The 16,536-nt window shown below is 39.9% G+C and overlaps 1 protein-coding gene across 2 annotated transcripts in view; it reads right to left on the bottom strand.

Annotated features, from left to right (window-relative positions):
* mtmr1a (myotubularin related protein 1a) overlaps positions 1–16,399 on the bottom strand; it is a 57,425-nt gene extending 41,026 nt beyond the window's left edge. The window contains exons 1-7 of one of the 2 annotated variants that reach the window (XM_071926416.2): positions 16,182–16,399; positions 14,061–14,166; positions 13,937–13,960; positions 9,347–9,370; positions 3,618–3,702; positions 1,212–1,306; positions 829–936 (exon numbers count right to left, since the gene is read on the bottom strand). In XM_071926416.2, the coding sequence (XP_071782517.1) occupies positions 829–936; positions 1,212–1,306; positions 3,618–3,702; positions 9,347–9,370; positions 13,937–13,960; positions 14,061–14,166; positions 16,182–16,288 (549 nt within the window). In that variant the 5' untranslated portion in view covers positions 16,289–16,399. The remainder of the gene's footprint in view (positions 1–828; positions 937–1,211; positions 1,307–3,617; positions 3,703–9,346; positions 9,371–13,936; positions 13,961–14,060; positions 14,167–16,181) is intronic. The other variant, XM_071926417.2, reaches the window with a different exon arrangement.
* Between the last annotated feature and the right edge of the window lie 137 nt (positions 16,400–16,536).

The following is a 16,536-nucleotide window of genomic DNA, read 5'->3' on the forward strand; positions in this document are numbered from 1 at the left end:
CCACTGCAATCACAACAGAAGATATATTTTCTCTGATACCTCAGCCTCTACATGAGAGGGAATATGGCAAATTAGACCAATTAGGCTAATACAGGACAATATCTGTGCGAAAAGTCTGAAATCATCCAGATAAGTAACACTATATATTATTATTGATGAAAGTTTATTTTCATAATTATTATTATAATTATTTTATTTTATAATTATTTTTATAATTGATTAAGTTTAGCAAAAATAAGTATTTTACGTCTTCCTACTCCATTTCGGACATGTAATATTTATTTATTTATGTTGTTTATTGAGAATTTGTTGTATATGTTTACTGTTAATTTTATTGGTTATTCTTGTTTTGTTTTCTTACATATGTATATATATATATATATATATATTTATTTATTTATTTATTTATTTATTTTTTAACATGTTCGAAATAAATCTATTCTATTCTATTCTATTCTAAATTGTGTTCACAGACACACACGTTGTCAGGATGGCCAAGTGGTCTAGAGCTCCAGGATTTCAGGTCTCTGGATCCCACTTGTGAAAACTAGTTATGATACTCATTTAGCTGCCTTTTTTCCAGTCTTTCTACACCCTGTATAATGCCACATACATCTGATGGTGGCTTTCTCCAAAATGTATTTAGCAGTATGCAGGTCATGCATGGACTTTTGTTGCGTGTGTATGAATCTAAAATCAGAATTCACCTCAAGGTCAGGTGCTCTCCTTGTTACTCCCTCAGTGTGTAGAGGAAACAGTTAGTACATTGAAACGTTATCTCAAATTATTATGCGCCTGTGTGCGTGTGTGAGTGTGTGTGTGTCCTACCTTGCAGACCAACTCCAGTCCTCTGGTATTCTCTCCATGGTTGGGGACGCTGATGGTTTCTAGTCGACTGATGGCTCCCAGGTTCACATCAAGCATGAATGGAGACTCCTGGACGAATGGAGACTGGAATTAACAGAGAACAGGACTGGAGGAAGGATACTCGAGTTAAATGTTAATAACAGCTATGATGGCTAGCATAGACTCTAGACTCTTGTCAATGTCAGATAACTTATTTAAAACATTAATTCAAAATTTATATTAAACCAATGACCAGCAAACAAAAAAAACCTTTAGCTGTCTGTTCCATTATGAGTGTATACCTTGAATGTAAAACTATGGACATTTCCATTAGAAAGAGGAATAATAAATTAAATATGTAGTACCCTCTCCAAGCTGGCGAAGTAGAGCTTGTAGTCTGTGATGGTCAGTGTCCCGGTTACCAGACCACTGAATGGACAGATATACATCACATCCTTGGCTAGATGTCACACATACATCCGCAAACACGCGCACACACACACACACACACACACACAAAGGTGGTGAGCAAATTGTACATGTAAATTGTACATCTAAATAATAATAATAATAATAATAAACTTTATTTGTATAGCACCTTTCATACAAGAAATGCAGCTCAAAGTGCTTTACAACAGAGAAATTACATGCACCAAGTGCTTCACATAAAACTTGATAATGATAGTGAGAATAAGATAAAGAGGAGAATAGAATACATAAAATGCATCTTCACATGAAAATAGACATAGAATGAGCATAACATAAGATGGAAAATAAAACCCACTGAATAACAATAAAAAAATTTTAAAAGAAGTGCAGCAGTGCATAAGTGCGAAGCAAAGTGAAAGAAAAAAAAAAAAAGAGTTTAAGGCCTGTATCGGGAAAGTCATAGCTAGTTAAAGGCTAAAGTGAAGAGATAAGTTTTTAGCTTTCTTTTAAAAATATTTAGCGAGCTGGCTTTCCTGATATCTATAGGTAGTGTGTTCCATAGCTTTGGGGCGTAATTGACAAAGGCTGCATCCCCAATTTTCTTTCGGCTGTTGCTGGGAACCTCCAATAAACCAGCAGCAGATGATCGCAGTGTTCTTGAAGGCAGGTAGTGAACAAGGGAGTTAGCAATGTAGCTTGGTCCTAGCCCATTAAGGGCTTTGTATATAAGGAGGAGGACCTTAAAATCAATTCTAAATGTTACAGGAAGCCAGTGTAGAGCAGCTAAAACTGGACTAATATGCTCTCTCCTCTTGGTTCTGGTTAATAGCCGAGCTGCAGAGTTTTGAATGAGCTGAAGTCTCTCAGTGGTTTTTTTCGGGAGACCAGTAAAAAGTGCGTTACAGTAATCGAGTCAGCTTGAAATAAAGGCATGAATCAGTTTTTCAGCATCTTTTTGATTTATAAATGGTCATACTTTAGCTATGTTTCTAAGGTGGAAAAATGATGTTTTCGTCACCTTGTTAATGTGGGACTTGAAGCTTAGATCTGAATCTAGGATAACACCAACACTTGTAACCTCAGATTTAATCCAGGGAGTCAATGTTCCCAGATTATTAAACAGCATTTCTCTTTTTGTTTTAGGGTCGACTAGTAGGATTTCAGTTTTGTCCTCGTTTAACTTTAAAAAATTTTTGCTCATCCATTTATTTATTGCCAAAAGACAGGTAGTAATGGAGTTTATAGCTGCAGCATCATTTGGTTCAGCAGAGATGTACAGTTGCGTGTCATCCGCATAACTATGGAAACATACATCGTGCTCTAAATAACATGTTAACTTAAAGGAATATTGGATATACTACAGTGCATATGCTAATGATTTGAGATGAAGTTAGGTAGCTTGTACTGTGCATTAAACATATACATGGGCTAAAGCATTACAATGCACTTCAGCAGACTAAATGCTGGGCATGCAAAGGTGGAAGTGCTACCATTCTACTCATCCCACAGTGGAAAATATGAAACTTTCTATACAAAACCTGTGTATTCCCTTAGTAAAGGTGCAATAAGTAATATTTTTTACTGCCCCATAGCACAAAATGACCATAATATATACTGTATGTGTGGTGTTGATAGGGTTGTTGATTAATATCAATGACTCAATGTGTTCGGACAAGACAATAATAGTAAACCAAACTTGTCTTGAGGAACCAGGCAATGTTGCAGTCAGACACAATTCCAACTATGTGTATGTCCAATTATTTTAGTCCAAACAAAAAGGATAACAAGGGCTACAAAAATGCTCAAAAAAGAGGGGGCGAAAACAAAAGGTTCAAAACCTTGCAACTCGCTCTATCAAACGAAAAGTGATCTTGGCATCAAAATATGCAAAATAAACATAAGCAGTCAAAAACTGTGAACCACCACTGTTTCTACGCATGCCTGTGCCATGAATTGGCTATACTATGTAGGCATGGTAAAGGCCGCACATGGAGAAAAAACAAGCACAGATCCTGTACAGGGCCCAGGTGAGACTATAATAAACAAAATTCTACGACTGTCAAGAAAAGTATTTCCACTGAGGATTTCAAATGTTTAACAAAACAACAAGGCAAACAAGGCAACATAAAAGCCGTATTATTACAGTATTTTGCATGGTGATTTATTACCTCTTCACTTAACATTTCTGTTGGATCTCTGCGTCAACTAGCTAGATTACTCCTCTGTTTTGTGAAATATGACTTTATCATTTATGTCAGAGACCTGTCGATGTTGTTGTAATAGCCCTCTTTATCCACTTTCAAACAAACTACTGGACCTACAGATTGACAGGGTGAACTTACCCACAGTCTGGATGCTCTCTCCTGGTACCAGAGGAACCTGGTCCTGCATTTGGACCTGCTTCCCGTCTCTCAGAGCCTGCAGGTTCTGCACAGAACATCGACCAGTTAGCTGGACCAGTACAATCAGCATAGACCAGCAGCTTAGAACTGTGTACAACTGGAGGTTGTAGACAGGAAGATTTTACTGAACATGTTCACAACAAGGTTTTACTGAGATGTAATTCATAATTTGTGCTAGTGAGCTCCTATGTTCTAGCACAATGTATCAGAAGGGTGGTCTTAGAGAGGCCGTCCTTCAACCTGAGGAGCTGGTTCAAACCCTCGCCCTGCTGAAGTGTCTTTGAGCAAGACACTGAATCCTTACCAACTCCAGGGGTGTTGTTCTGCAGCTGACCCTGACCTCTAAAAGAAAAAATGACTATTTCCCAACAGGGAGCAACAGGCTTTACAGTTGTGTCACAAATCTCCCAGCAACCATGAAGGTCTATTGCACAATTGGCTCTGTGTAAATAATGCATAAATAATGTAATGCAAACATTACACATACTGTATGTTAAAACCAGGCTAGAAAAAGACAGATATTTAAAAAAAGATGTGTACCAAATTGTGGCATGGCTGTAGATCCATTCAGCAACATTAGAAGTGAATTGAATAGTCTGATAAGGTAGATTTGTTCCTAAATTTAGGTTACTGTGACACAAAGTACACTGTCTTGTCTTTAGCCCTGGTCTCTACTCCAAAACACTCTGAATCGTAGCTTGAGAACAAAACTGTTAGCTAGCTTAGCTGACTAGCCAGCAGGATAATTTTACAAAGCAACTGATGTTAATGTTAACATGAAACTAGCCACTGCTAATGCTTCTACTTAACCAGAAGTAGAAGCATTAGCAATTCATGTTGGTTAGAAAAGAAAACTTTTATTCCACTCTCACAAAAAGGGATTCACCTCCAGTGGAGCTACAGTATATTAGTGGCTTTAAACAGACAACAAGGTGGAAATTGGAGTAAGACACATAGGATGGCTGAGATAGAAGGAGAGGAGAAATAAGAAAGAGAAGGAGAGAGAGACAGCAGGAGGAGGCATGCAGACAGGGGTAGAGGGAGGAAGGAAGGAATGAGAGAAAAGAGAGAGAGAGGGAGACTTGCCAAAGCATGGGGAGGAAGCTCAGAATCACTTTCTCCATGGTAAGAGAGCTGTTCACATGTATCCTGGCCCAGGGGAGAGCAAGCATGGAGAGAGAGAGAGAGAGAGAGAGAGAGAGAGAGAGAGAGAGAAAGAGAGAGAGAGAGAGAGAGAGAGAGAGAGGAAAAGAAAAGAAAAGAAAAAAAAGAAGCGTACTGAGTTAGTACAAGCAGAGATTGAAAGTAATGCTATTCTCAGTCTAAAGTGTGTTCAGAGCTGCTGGTTTCCATTGGCTAGGAGACAGACACAGACAGGAAGTAAGAGGTGAGTGGGCGGGACTCTGTGGACAGTAAACGGGAAGTAGAGTTAACGTCTGTCCTCCAAAATCAAAGACAATTCTAACCTATCAGCCAACAAGTCATGTTCAGTTTCACACAATTCAATGATATAATCACATCCTGTTCACTTAGTATGCAATTAAGTCTGCTTTGTTTAGGGAGAGAATATTAAAGGCACTGTAACACACTAATGTAGATAGCCTATTAGCAAGCAGTTTAAACCAATTCAGGAAGTGGATTTTCTTAAAAATCAGTTTTCTTCAAAATATTCACGTATGCTATCTTTAATAAATTAATTAAGAATGGATGTTCTGTCATTAACATTAGGGCAGTTTACTTTACATTTTGAATGAATTGACCTGAAAGTGCTGGTCAGATGTTAATAAGACAGTGACTACTGGAATGCACAAAAAAATCACTCAAGCATAACTCTGGCCATTTTGGACCTGGACCGTAGATCATCAATTGCTTCACAATAGACCTACTTACATCTTGCTTGCCTGGGTGTGCAGGTCTCCAATACAGTACTAACAGGCCACTCCAAAAATCGACCTCAAAAGCACCCAAAGTATCTATTTTTACACATTGATGAGACATGTCGGTAAAAAGATGTAAATGAAAATTGGCTCAAGTCAGGCCTTTCTCTTACAATTTTGATGATACCATGGCTGCTGCTTTAGCATTTCCTTGCTCCCTGTTTGCCGGCCGGCTGTGCCTGCCTGTCTACATGCGTCGCTGTGCAAAGTAGTCAAAATAGTGAAAGTTTTCAGGTCGTGGATACACTGAAAATTAAACATATTCATGTCCAAAAGAGCTCAATGACCTTAGGCCTGTGGCTCTGACCTCACTAGTGATGAAGACTTTTGAGCGATTGGTCAAACAAATCCTGACTGATAAGGTTCAGGACCTGCTCGACCCGATGCAATTTGCATATCGGGTTAATAGAGGAGTGGATGATGCTACTACTACTTTATTTAATTATCTGTACAAGCATCTCGAGGGTACAAAAACTCATGCAAGGCTTTTATTTGTAGATTTCTCCTCAGGTTTTAATACAATCCAACCACACATTTTAGCTAGTAAACTACTGTCCACTTTTAATCTTGATGCTGGCATGGTTAAATGGGTAATGGACTTTTTAACATGTAGGCCCCAGGCAGTCAGGGCTAATGGTGCCCTATCCCAGAAGCGGTTGTCATCCACAGGCTCACCCCAGGGGTGTGTCCTGTCCTAATTATTGTATATTCTATATACAAATGACTGTAGGGGTAACTACGACGACAGGCATCTCCTGAAGTTCGCAGATGACACTGTTTTAATCAGTCTGCTCCAGGATGGAGAGGTCGATCATTGGCCAGTTGTGAAAGACTTTGTAGAGTGGTGTGACAACCACTTCCTGAAGTTAAATGTTCACAAAACTAAAGATATGGCCATCGACTTCAGGAAAAGCTCCCACTCAACCTTCCCAACTACAATCAAGGGCTCACTTGTTGAGACGGTTGAGTGCTACAAGTACCTGGGAACAGTGATCGACAAGAACTTGAACCATGACCTCAACACATCTGCAATCTGCAAAAAGGGCCTGCAGAGACTTCACTTTCTGCGCAGACTGAATACTTTTAATGTGGACAAGACACTGATGGCTTTATTTTACAAATCCTTTATTGAGTCTATTTTAACCTTTTGTTTAATTTCTTGGTATGGGAACCTTACAGTGCAAAACAAAAATCGTTTGTTCAATATTGTTATGTAGCCAGCAAAATAATTGGCACGCAGCAGCTTTCTTTAACAGATATCTATGACAGACAAGTTTTGCAGAAGGCACGGTCGATCTTGGCCAGCTCTGACCACCCACTCTTGGAGGAATTTGTTCTTCTCCCCTCTGGGCGGAGATACAGGTCCCCCAGGGTAAAAAGCAATAGGTTTAAATTTTCCTTTGTTCCAAGCGCAATAAATGCGCTTAATTTGCACTAAACCTTGACTGCACTGCTCAGCAGCACTTTATTATGGTTACCATTCCAATGGTTTGATAGTTTTAACGAACAGATACATTTTTTGGTTGTTTGCTGTAACTGTTGTGATTAATGTCCCATGTCCTCTTGTATGTTGTGTTTGTGTTTTTGCCCTCTACTGCAAATCAAATTTCCCCTCGAGGGACAATAAAGATCTGAACTGAACTGAACTGAACTGTCTCATGTGTAAGGGTCACTATGTTGAAAAAGACATGCTTTCAGTGCATTTGGGGTTGATTTTTGGAACATCCATTGGCCCGACTGGACTGGAGAGCCACATCCAGGCAAGCAAAATCCACAATCCAGGTGGAAAACAAACGCCCAGAGTCATGCTTAAGGAGAGATTTTAAACAGAGTCCCATCTTAAAAGTTAGTGAGCACCTTGACAAGCTGACAAGAAGGAAGCAGCTGAAAATCCGGTAATAATGTTGTGCAATAATTCAAAAACAAAGGGGAAGGAAAAAAGCAGGAGTGAAAGGCCCAGGTCAGGGATTTCCTCCTACTCCTCCTCCCCCACACCCACCCACAGATTTCTTATTTTTCGTATTTCTATATTATTGTTGTAATATATTGTAGTATAATGCACATACTTTACATATTTTTATTTTATTGTAGTATAATGCACATATTTTACACATTTTTATATTTATTTCTTATTTCTATTTTTCTTCTAATTTAGAAATGACTTTCTCTATGCCTATATACACTCACCGGCCACTTCATTAGGTACATCTGTTCAACCGCTTGTTAACACAAATATCTAATCAGCCAATCATGTGGCAGCATCTCAATGCATTTAGGCATGTAGACATGGTCAAGATGATCTGCTGAAGTTCAAACCAAGCATCAGAATGGGGAAGAAAGGTGATTTAAGTGACTTTGAACGTGGCATGGTTGTTGGTGCCAGATGGGCTGGTTTGAGTATTTCAGAAACTGCTGATCTACTGGGATTTTCACACACAACCATCTCTAGGGTTTACAGAGAATGGTCTGAAAAAGAGAAAATATCCAGTGAACGGCAGTTCTCTGGGCGAAAATGCCTTGTTGATGGCAGAGGTCAGAGGAGAACAGCCAGACTGGTTCGAGCTGATAGAAAGGCAACAGTAACTCAGATAACCTCTTTACAACTGTGGTGGGTCCAACCTTGAGGCAGATGTCACTTTGGTAGCCGGTTGACACTGAGCTGAAAGCTGATACCTACCCAGTATTAGTAAGGTGTACCTAGTGAAGTGGCCGGTGAGTGTATATTTCTCTTCTAGAATGTCAGCAACTGCAACGAAACCCAATTTCCCCTCGGGGATCAATAAAGTATTTCTGATTCTGATTCTGAAAATGAATATTAGATAAGATGAAACTTTATCAATACCTGAGGGAAAATCTGGTCATTGCAGCAGCAAAAGCAAAAGGACACGACCTCACATCACTACATATGCACAGTACACGTGTACGGTACATAACTATACATTTTGTCAATATATTTACTGACAGATGGTGATCGCATATGTACAGGTGTGCTGATTTGAGTACATTACTAGCTTTCCACCTGGAAGAAGGGAGAGAGGTTATGACCAAAAGCCTCAGCATGGACACAGCCAGCTGAAGCTGCTTTTGCTGGTGTCATTGTTTTAGGCCAACAAGGAACCATCAAAAAATAACAAAATACTTATTTTGTCTCAGTCATCTAGTGATGTAAGATCCATAGTACAGTGTTATGGTTGCCCGGTGAATTAAAATGAAACATTCTGCTGCCATAATTGTAGTAGTCAGTTTTGTATGTTAATTTAATATACAGTATATTGGGTAACACTTTAGTTGAAGTGGTGCTCATAAGTAAGTGCGTCATGAGGCATTATAAGGCATCATTAGTGCATTTTAAGGCATCATTAGTGCATTTTAAGGCATCATTAGTGCATTTTAAGGCATACGGCATCATAAATGCATTGACAATTATTATGATCAGAGAATGATATAATAGACACAATGTGCAAAAATATTTAGGGGATTGAATACTTCATGGGGCAACTACATAGTTAATAACATGATATTAAATTGAATGTAATTTTCTGATGACTGTCTTGATTATATTGTAACATTTATCTATGCTTTTATTTATTCTTTATACTGGAGCAGAGCTGTCTGTGTGTTTAACACTTTGGCTAAAACTGGACACACACACACACACAGACATGCATGTGTGTGTCTTGAATGTAAAGTATTTATTACTAAAGAAGCTGATATGAAGACTACAATTCTTACCATCAGATTCGGCCTCTTGGAAACCTGGGGGTTAAAAACACCAAGTACACAGGGTGGGTTACACACACACATACAGTATATATATATATGTGTGTGTGTGTATACATATATACATATATATATATAAATACACATACATGTACACACACAAAGTCAACATACAGTGGAGGCCAATGTAGAACCCCTACCCTACCCAGGATCTATCCTGCATTAGCAATGTACACAGTGGCAGCTTTGGTCGTCTATTCTGCATACAGTGGCCAACCTGCATCTAACACCATGCGTTCATATTGGTGGATGGATGGTTGCAATAACAGTGTACAACGTGAGACTTGTATAACAGCCGAATGTTTATCCATAGCACACATAAAACCATAACAGGCCCAGACTAACAAACCGAGGCCTCCTGTAAAAGGTCCTGAAAAAAAACGGCAAGACAAGACTATGTATAATAACAAACACTGCAAGAATTATGAGCTATGAACAAGCTAGGAATGCATAGTTCCCTCAGCGCTGGCAATGCAGCAAATACACAATTTCCTTCATTCGTGGAGGCTTGAATGTTGACTCATTACATTACAATACGTCATTTAGCAGACGCTTTTATCCAAAGCAACTTGCAATAAGTGCATGTTGTCAGTAGTATATACATTAGTCAAACCAACTGTATATCACAGTCTTCATCAGCTAAGCCTTTAATAGGAATAAGTACTATTTGTAGAATCAGAGTTGTTTTTTGTTTTTTTTAATTGAGAGTGGAAGGGGAAGATCGTTGCATCAATGGCATCACCGGAAGTCCCTCCAAACAAATAATTTTATTCTAGGGGACAAGTTGAGCCTCCTTAAAAGTGGTTGACCTTTTGCAGAAGACCACCTTTAACCATGCTTAACCAAGTTGTGCGGATACAGAAGACAAAGCTTTATAGAACAGTCGTGGTTCTGAAGGGTAGCAGTGGCAGGGTAGATAAAGGATAGCCAACAGCCCTTGAAAAAAGCAACTAACGCAACACAAAAGCAATTGCGGGTGCAAGTGGTAACACCAGTGCAAGGTACTTACTAAAGTAGGGCATGCAAATGAGCAGAGGCGCAGACTGGTGATGGCCCCTCTGAAGGAGAGCCCTTAACTCCCAGACAGCAAGTGCAGAAGACCTTGACACACCTTGTGAAGGTACGGTTAAATATAGCTGGAGAAGCCGCACACACCTCTCCATTGGAAGAATAGACAATTGGAATTTTAATAGGGATGCAATCTAATGAGTTATGTTGTGTAGATGACTGTGTCACCTTGATCTTGGAGCCGGTACCAGTGACGGAATTGGGGCCAGGGCCAGCCTCGGTGGAGCCAACCTGCTTTTCCCAGGTCTTATATTATGTGTGCAATCAACAGATGATAAAGGCCACTGGCTCTTGATAAATCACATCCGCTGCCATAAATCCCTCCCTTTATTTTGCACCTCAGCCTTCGAACACCCACAATGCATATGCAATTAGGCCAAAGCGCAGAAAAAGGCGCACCCAGATCAATCCATGATTTCAAGTGCAAATACTCTGTGTGCTGTCTTAGTAGATCAGATATTAGTAGATCCGGGCCTTAGAGCCTGCATAAACGGGGTCTAAGTGTTTTTGGTAGGCAGTAGGTATAGTGTGGAAATGCATTTAATGGGATGGTGAAGGTAGGAGTGTGTACAGTTAGAGGCTAAACTAGCAGATTTATCAGTGTACTTGCTAAGGTAATACTTTTGTTTGAGTTCGTTGTGAGTGGGTAAAGAGTGGGGTGGTTCCAGGATGCTCAAATCAACTGCTGAGTCTTTGTGAGGTGTCGTGGGCCTAATTCAATGAAACATTGGTCAAGTGCCCACTTGATAACCCCAATGACAATCACTTACACACTTAACCTGAAAGCTAGAGTAGGTAGCAGGCACCTATCTAAGGCTGCGGCCACACTGATCCGTCGGAAAATGGACAGAATTATTGACGGATATATTTCTGTCCATTGGGCTGCTGGAACGTCAACAAGGTGGGAGAGGCAAATATACAGCTTTGCTCATAACGGTATTACAAGAAAAAAGAAGAAGCAGACTATACAGTATAAATTCAATAAGAAACTGACCTACAGTCATCCCAACGTTATACCAGACTTTCTCTGTTTTATCTTTGGTTTGGTTGTTGTTTCTGTGATCGCCTCTATTTTTTCCAAAACAAACGTAGGAACGCCTCTGATTGGCTGAACGGACAGTGATGAATCCGTCCGTCCAGAAAAAGTTCTGCTGGGTTTAACTTTCTGTCCGTCAAAACGGACGGAGATCAGACGGAGACGGACGCATCATCAGTTCTGTCCGGACAATGGACAGCTCTCATTGAAAATGAATTGAAATGAACAGAGATGGACAGACACAATGGATCAGTGTGGCCGCAGCCTTATGGTCCTGCAGATTTATGATGGTAGAGCCTGATGTTTTCTATGATATTCATTTGTACTCAGTATATCATTCTGTTAAATCCTGAATTGGGCCTCTATATGAACGCTCACCTTGGATTATGGCACAATGGATAGTAACATCATATCTTGTGCATTGATAAATGTTTTTGGGGCTATTGTGACAAGTGGTAGCCCAAAGCAGGCCTATACTTGTTTAGATTGTGCAGTCACCAATAAGGATGTACAGGAATAGGCCTAATCAATGATCTGTTATTTAGGCCTATTCTTGACTGTGTGCAACATCAATCAATGTTATCAAAATGAAAGATTAATCTTGGTGTGGGCTGTAACAGTTTCTTAGTATTTTGGTGTAAATATGCTATCTTTTAAACTGACCATGTCAAATACCATAATGTAAACATTCTGTGTTCAAGAGTTAAACTATGAACAAGGACAAATCACCTGGCATCGATGGTATTCCACCTGAATTTTATCTCTCTTTCTGGCCTCTGCTAGGACCACCAATGTTAGCCATGGTCAACACTGCCATTCAAAAGGGTTCTTTATCCTCTAATACGAATATTGCTATTGTCTCCTTATTATTAAAGAAAGATAAAGACCCTCTAGACTGTGCAAGTTACCGGCCAATCTCTCTTTTAAATGCAGATGTAAAAGCTTATGCCAAAGTCCTAGCGTTGAGATTGGAGCTTCTTATGACAATTTTAATACACCCAGATCAAACCGGCTTTATAGAATCACGCTTAGCCTCCGATAATGTACGTTGTCTATTACATGTAATACATTCTGTGGGAAGTCTTAACTCCTCCAGTGCTATCCTTTCTTTGGACGCTGAAAAAGCATTTGACCGGGTTGAGTGGCAGTATATGTGGTCAGTTATGGATTATATGGGCTTTGGGCAGGGTTTTATCAATATGATCAAGGTCCTTTATACCAATCCCACTGCTTCAGTCCTAACCGGCAGCATATGTTCCCCCGTTTAACCTTGCGAAAGGCCAAAGACAGGGCTGTCCATTAAGCCCCTTCTTGTTCGCCATCGCTCTGGAACCAATGGCTCAGACTATCCGTCAGTCCTCTGGTCATGAACCAATCACTGTCTGCAACTCAAAGCATTACTTATCTTTATTTGCAGACGGCACCATCATTTTTTTGCAGAATGTACTGAAGTCTACCCCTCATATATTAGCATTATTTGATTAATTTTATCACGTGGCAGGATATAAAATCAATTGGTCAAAATCCACAATAATGCCATTTAATATAGGGGATTCCGCACCTCTTAGGGATCTTAACCTGAAGGTGGTAGCCAGAAACACTACCTTATGTTTGACATTGGCTCTTCTCATGTGTTCTCCTTTCTCTTTAGTCTTGCCTCACTAATATTTTGTTTTATTTTTATTTACTTATTTATTTTGTTGTTGTTGCTTTGTTTAATGTATGTATATCTTGAATATTGCATACCATCACCTTGATTGGTGCTTGAGGCAAGTAATCTATGGTGTATTTTAGGGAAAGTGTAATGTCTATTATATACCAAATAGAAGTGTTCTGATGATCCTTGTTTTATTATATGATATAAATAATTAAAAACAATTGATCACAAAAAAAAAACGATGAATCATTTGCCAACCAAGGGATAAGAACCTGGGACCCCTGCATGAACGTTCACTGTCCCACGAAGTGAGCAAAAGCTCACTTATAGGTATTGTATCTCTGTATCCCGCAGCTCTATATCTACAGGAGGGTGGGAGCAACAAAGTGACTTATACAAGCTGCTGGTCGCAGCTAAATAATCAACTTCTCACTGCATGAAAACAGTGCCAGTCCAGTTTTCCACGAATAGCTACAGTTTGGAGGCGGTTGTGGCTGAAATAGATACTAGGTGACCATAAGAACTCAGCTCACTGTTCAGCACAAGAATGTTGACTGCTGGTAATCTATGGACTTTTAACTAAACAACAGCCCTGTTTGGCCCTGCTGTAGAAAGCAGGCTACTGAAAGCCTGAAGCAGATCAGCTAAAAGCAGCACTTTTCGCTGATCTAAACACGTGGGAAAATAACAGAGATGCCTGGACACACACACTAAACACACAACACACTAAAGCATGCATACATGTGCATACTGTACATACTGGCACTGCTGCCAGCCTTACCCTGAAATCTGGTCTTCTCCCAGCCTGCCAGTTACAAAACACAACCTTATGAGAAATACTGTCAGGAAACAGTGTATGTACTGTATGTGTGTACTATGAATGTGTGTGTGTTCAGTCAGCTTACCTTGCCATCCCTGCTGATAATGTCAGGGGGAACTGATCCTGAGATCTGACTGGAGATGGTGGCTGCTATCAGCTGTTTACACCACTCTACATGAGAACCTGTTGGACTGGAGAGAGAGAGAGAGAGAGAGAGAGAGAGAGAGATGCTCTTAAATGGGCTTGGTACTTTGTATTAGTCAAAAAAAAAACGTAGCTTCATACTGTTATTTTGAAAGCTGTGACTAGAAGTCCTAAATTTGATTCTTGCTTGACATAAGCGTTCACACAGCATATTGGACTAGACTGAGAGATTACACATTAACAGTTTAGAGACATGTTAACAGACATGAAATTTTACACTGTGACTCTGTGTTTACTGTGTATTTTACAACCCAGCCACAGACATTCAACAAACATAGAGAGGATGCAGTCTGTAGCCCTTATACATTAAGGAATGGTCATTCTGGTCTAAACAGCACTATCTTCTTGATTAGGAAACATTAATGTAAGATGTGATTATCAGGGAGAGGACAGTTGATCATGTTTTATTATCCTGTCATAAATACATCCAAGAGAGAGAATTATTAATATCTAGATTACAAGGAGTTAAAGAAGAGTTTAGTAATAGCAGAATTCTTGATAATTTATCATACATTAAGTGTCTAGTATGTAAAGGGAAATGACACCATTTTAAGAATTCACGTCATTTCTGTGCCCCAAGGTAGTTCAGTCAATGTTTTTGAACACCACTTATTCCTGAAGCTAGAAATCAGAGCGCGCACTTAAATTTGTGATGTCTAGGGCTGCAAGTAATGATTATTTCCTCTCATTCTTCTCATTCAAGTGATCCACCAAGAAGCACTTTATTTCAATAAAATCTCAGTTTTTAAAATTGCTTCACACTGCTATCATCCTCCACTGTTTATTTTGGTGGAACACTGTTGTGGGAATAACATGCGAACCAAAATTGAAATTGTGTTGAAATGCATGCCGCGTGTTTTGGATCTATGCCGAATTGAGGAGTGAGTCATAATATTTAAAAAGTCGTAAATGTTCTGCAAGGTTTGTACGTTTGCCGATAAGCAAGGCGGAACTGAATTGCCAGATTATTAAACTGAGTTTGGCACGAAATTCTATCCATACTGGAGAACCGCACGTATCTGGGCTACAGGGCTACACAGTCTGTAGACACCGCCCAGTCAGCTGCACCAAATACCATCGATACTGTCTGGTTTCATGTGAATGATGATATAGGCTATCGAATTAGAAAGGCTCAGTGGAGACGTTGGGGTTCCACAAATTTACCCCAATGGCAAAAGAGTTTAGATTCGCTGGGGCGGAGAAGTGTTTTGTAGATTAAGAAATGATGTGATCGCGTCGGAAATGCATTTGTCGTCAAATAATGCCAGAGTAAAGATGGATGCGTTTCCTGATACAGCTGCTTCTACGTTCAGGAAGACGATTAAATACAATTTTTTTGTGACATTTCAAAAGTTCGCTTAATTTTCGCTTCACAGTGCATGAAAACATTAGGCTACATTGTGTGTGTCGCCTACATCCGTGTAGCGTACATTACATTGTATGCCTACTTTAACACCACAACATGGATTTTTCTTATACCATAGAAGCCTGTCTTAGTATCTTAATATCTATTAACCAACCTGAATGCATATAGGCCTACCCACCATTCTGAGCAGTCTAGCCCGTAGCCGTTCTCTCTATACGGAGAACGTATCTTAACTTAAAAATCATTAGCATTGCTCATTAGCAAAGATGCATAACTCTAACCCTATAAACCCACCAAGCAACATTATTTCAATACAATTCTAGCTGTTATAACTGGTTTACGGTCGCTACCGTCCACCACGGTTTTGGTAGAAGAAGATGCAACAACAGGAGAACCAGTTCTAAAATTTGCAATTTTATTGGCATAAGTGCTGCTTGGTGGATTATAGCTATGCCGAATTGAAGACAAGATCCTAGTAATTCAGAAAAGGTCTCAGGTAATATTTTATGGTTGTGTAGTTTTGCCAATTAGCAAGAAAGCATTACATTTACAGGCTATTGAATGGAGTTTGGCGTGTATTCTTTAAACACAAGAGAGAACTTAAGTTTTAGTATAAATAACTCGGTGTCTACTCACCTGTCCAGGGTTTCACCGGTGGTTGGTCCGCAGCTCGCTGGGCTCCGGGTTTTTCTGTTCGGGCCCGCTCCGTCCGCCGTCCCGCCGACAACGGTCTGTTTCTCCATCTGAAAAATGAACGCTTCCTTCCTGTGTTACCGGGGGATAGGCTACGGGTTCCTCTGATGATGTCGACAGATGAGGATGGGCCTACTGGGAATGATGGAGAGGAGAGGCTGCTGTAGTTAAGGATTGCAGAGGCTGATGCTTCACAGCTAAAGGTTTTTTTTTTGTTTCATTTTGTCGAGGTGAGGCTTGAAACCGCCCCCACAGGCGAGCAGCGGGATTACAATATATATTCCCAGCCATGACAATT

This window comes from Centroberyx gerrardi, chromosome 23, assembly GCF_048128805.1.
Source record: "Centroberyx gerrardi isolate f3 chromosome 23, fCenGer3.hap1.cur.20231027, whole genome shotgun sequence".
Classification (NCBI taxonomy): domain Eukaryota; kingdom Metazoa; phylum Chordata; class Actinopteri; order Beryciformes; family Berycidae; genus Centroberyx; species Centroberyx gerrardi.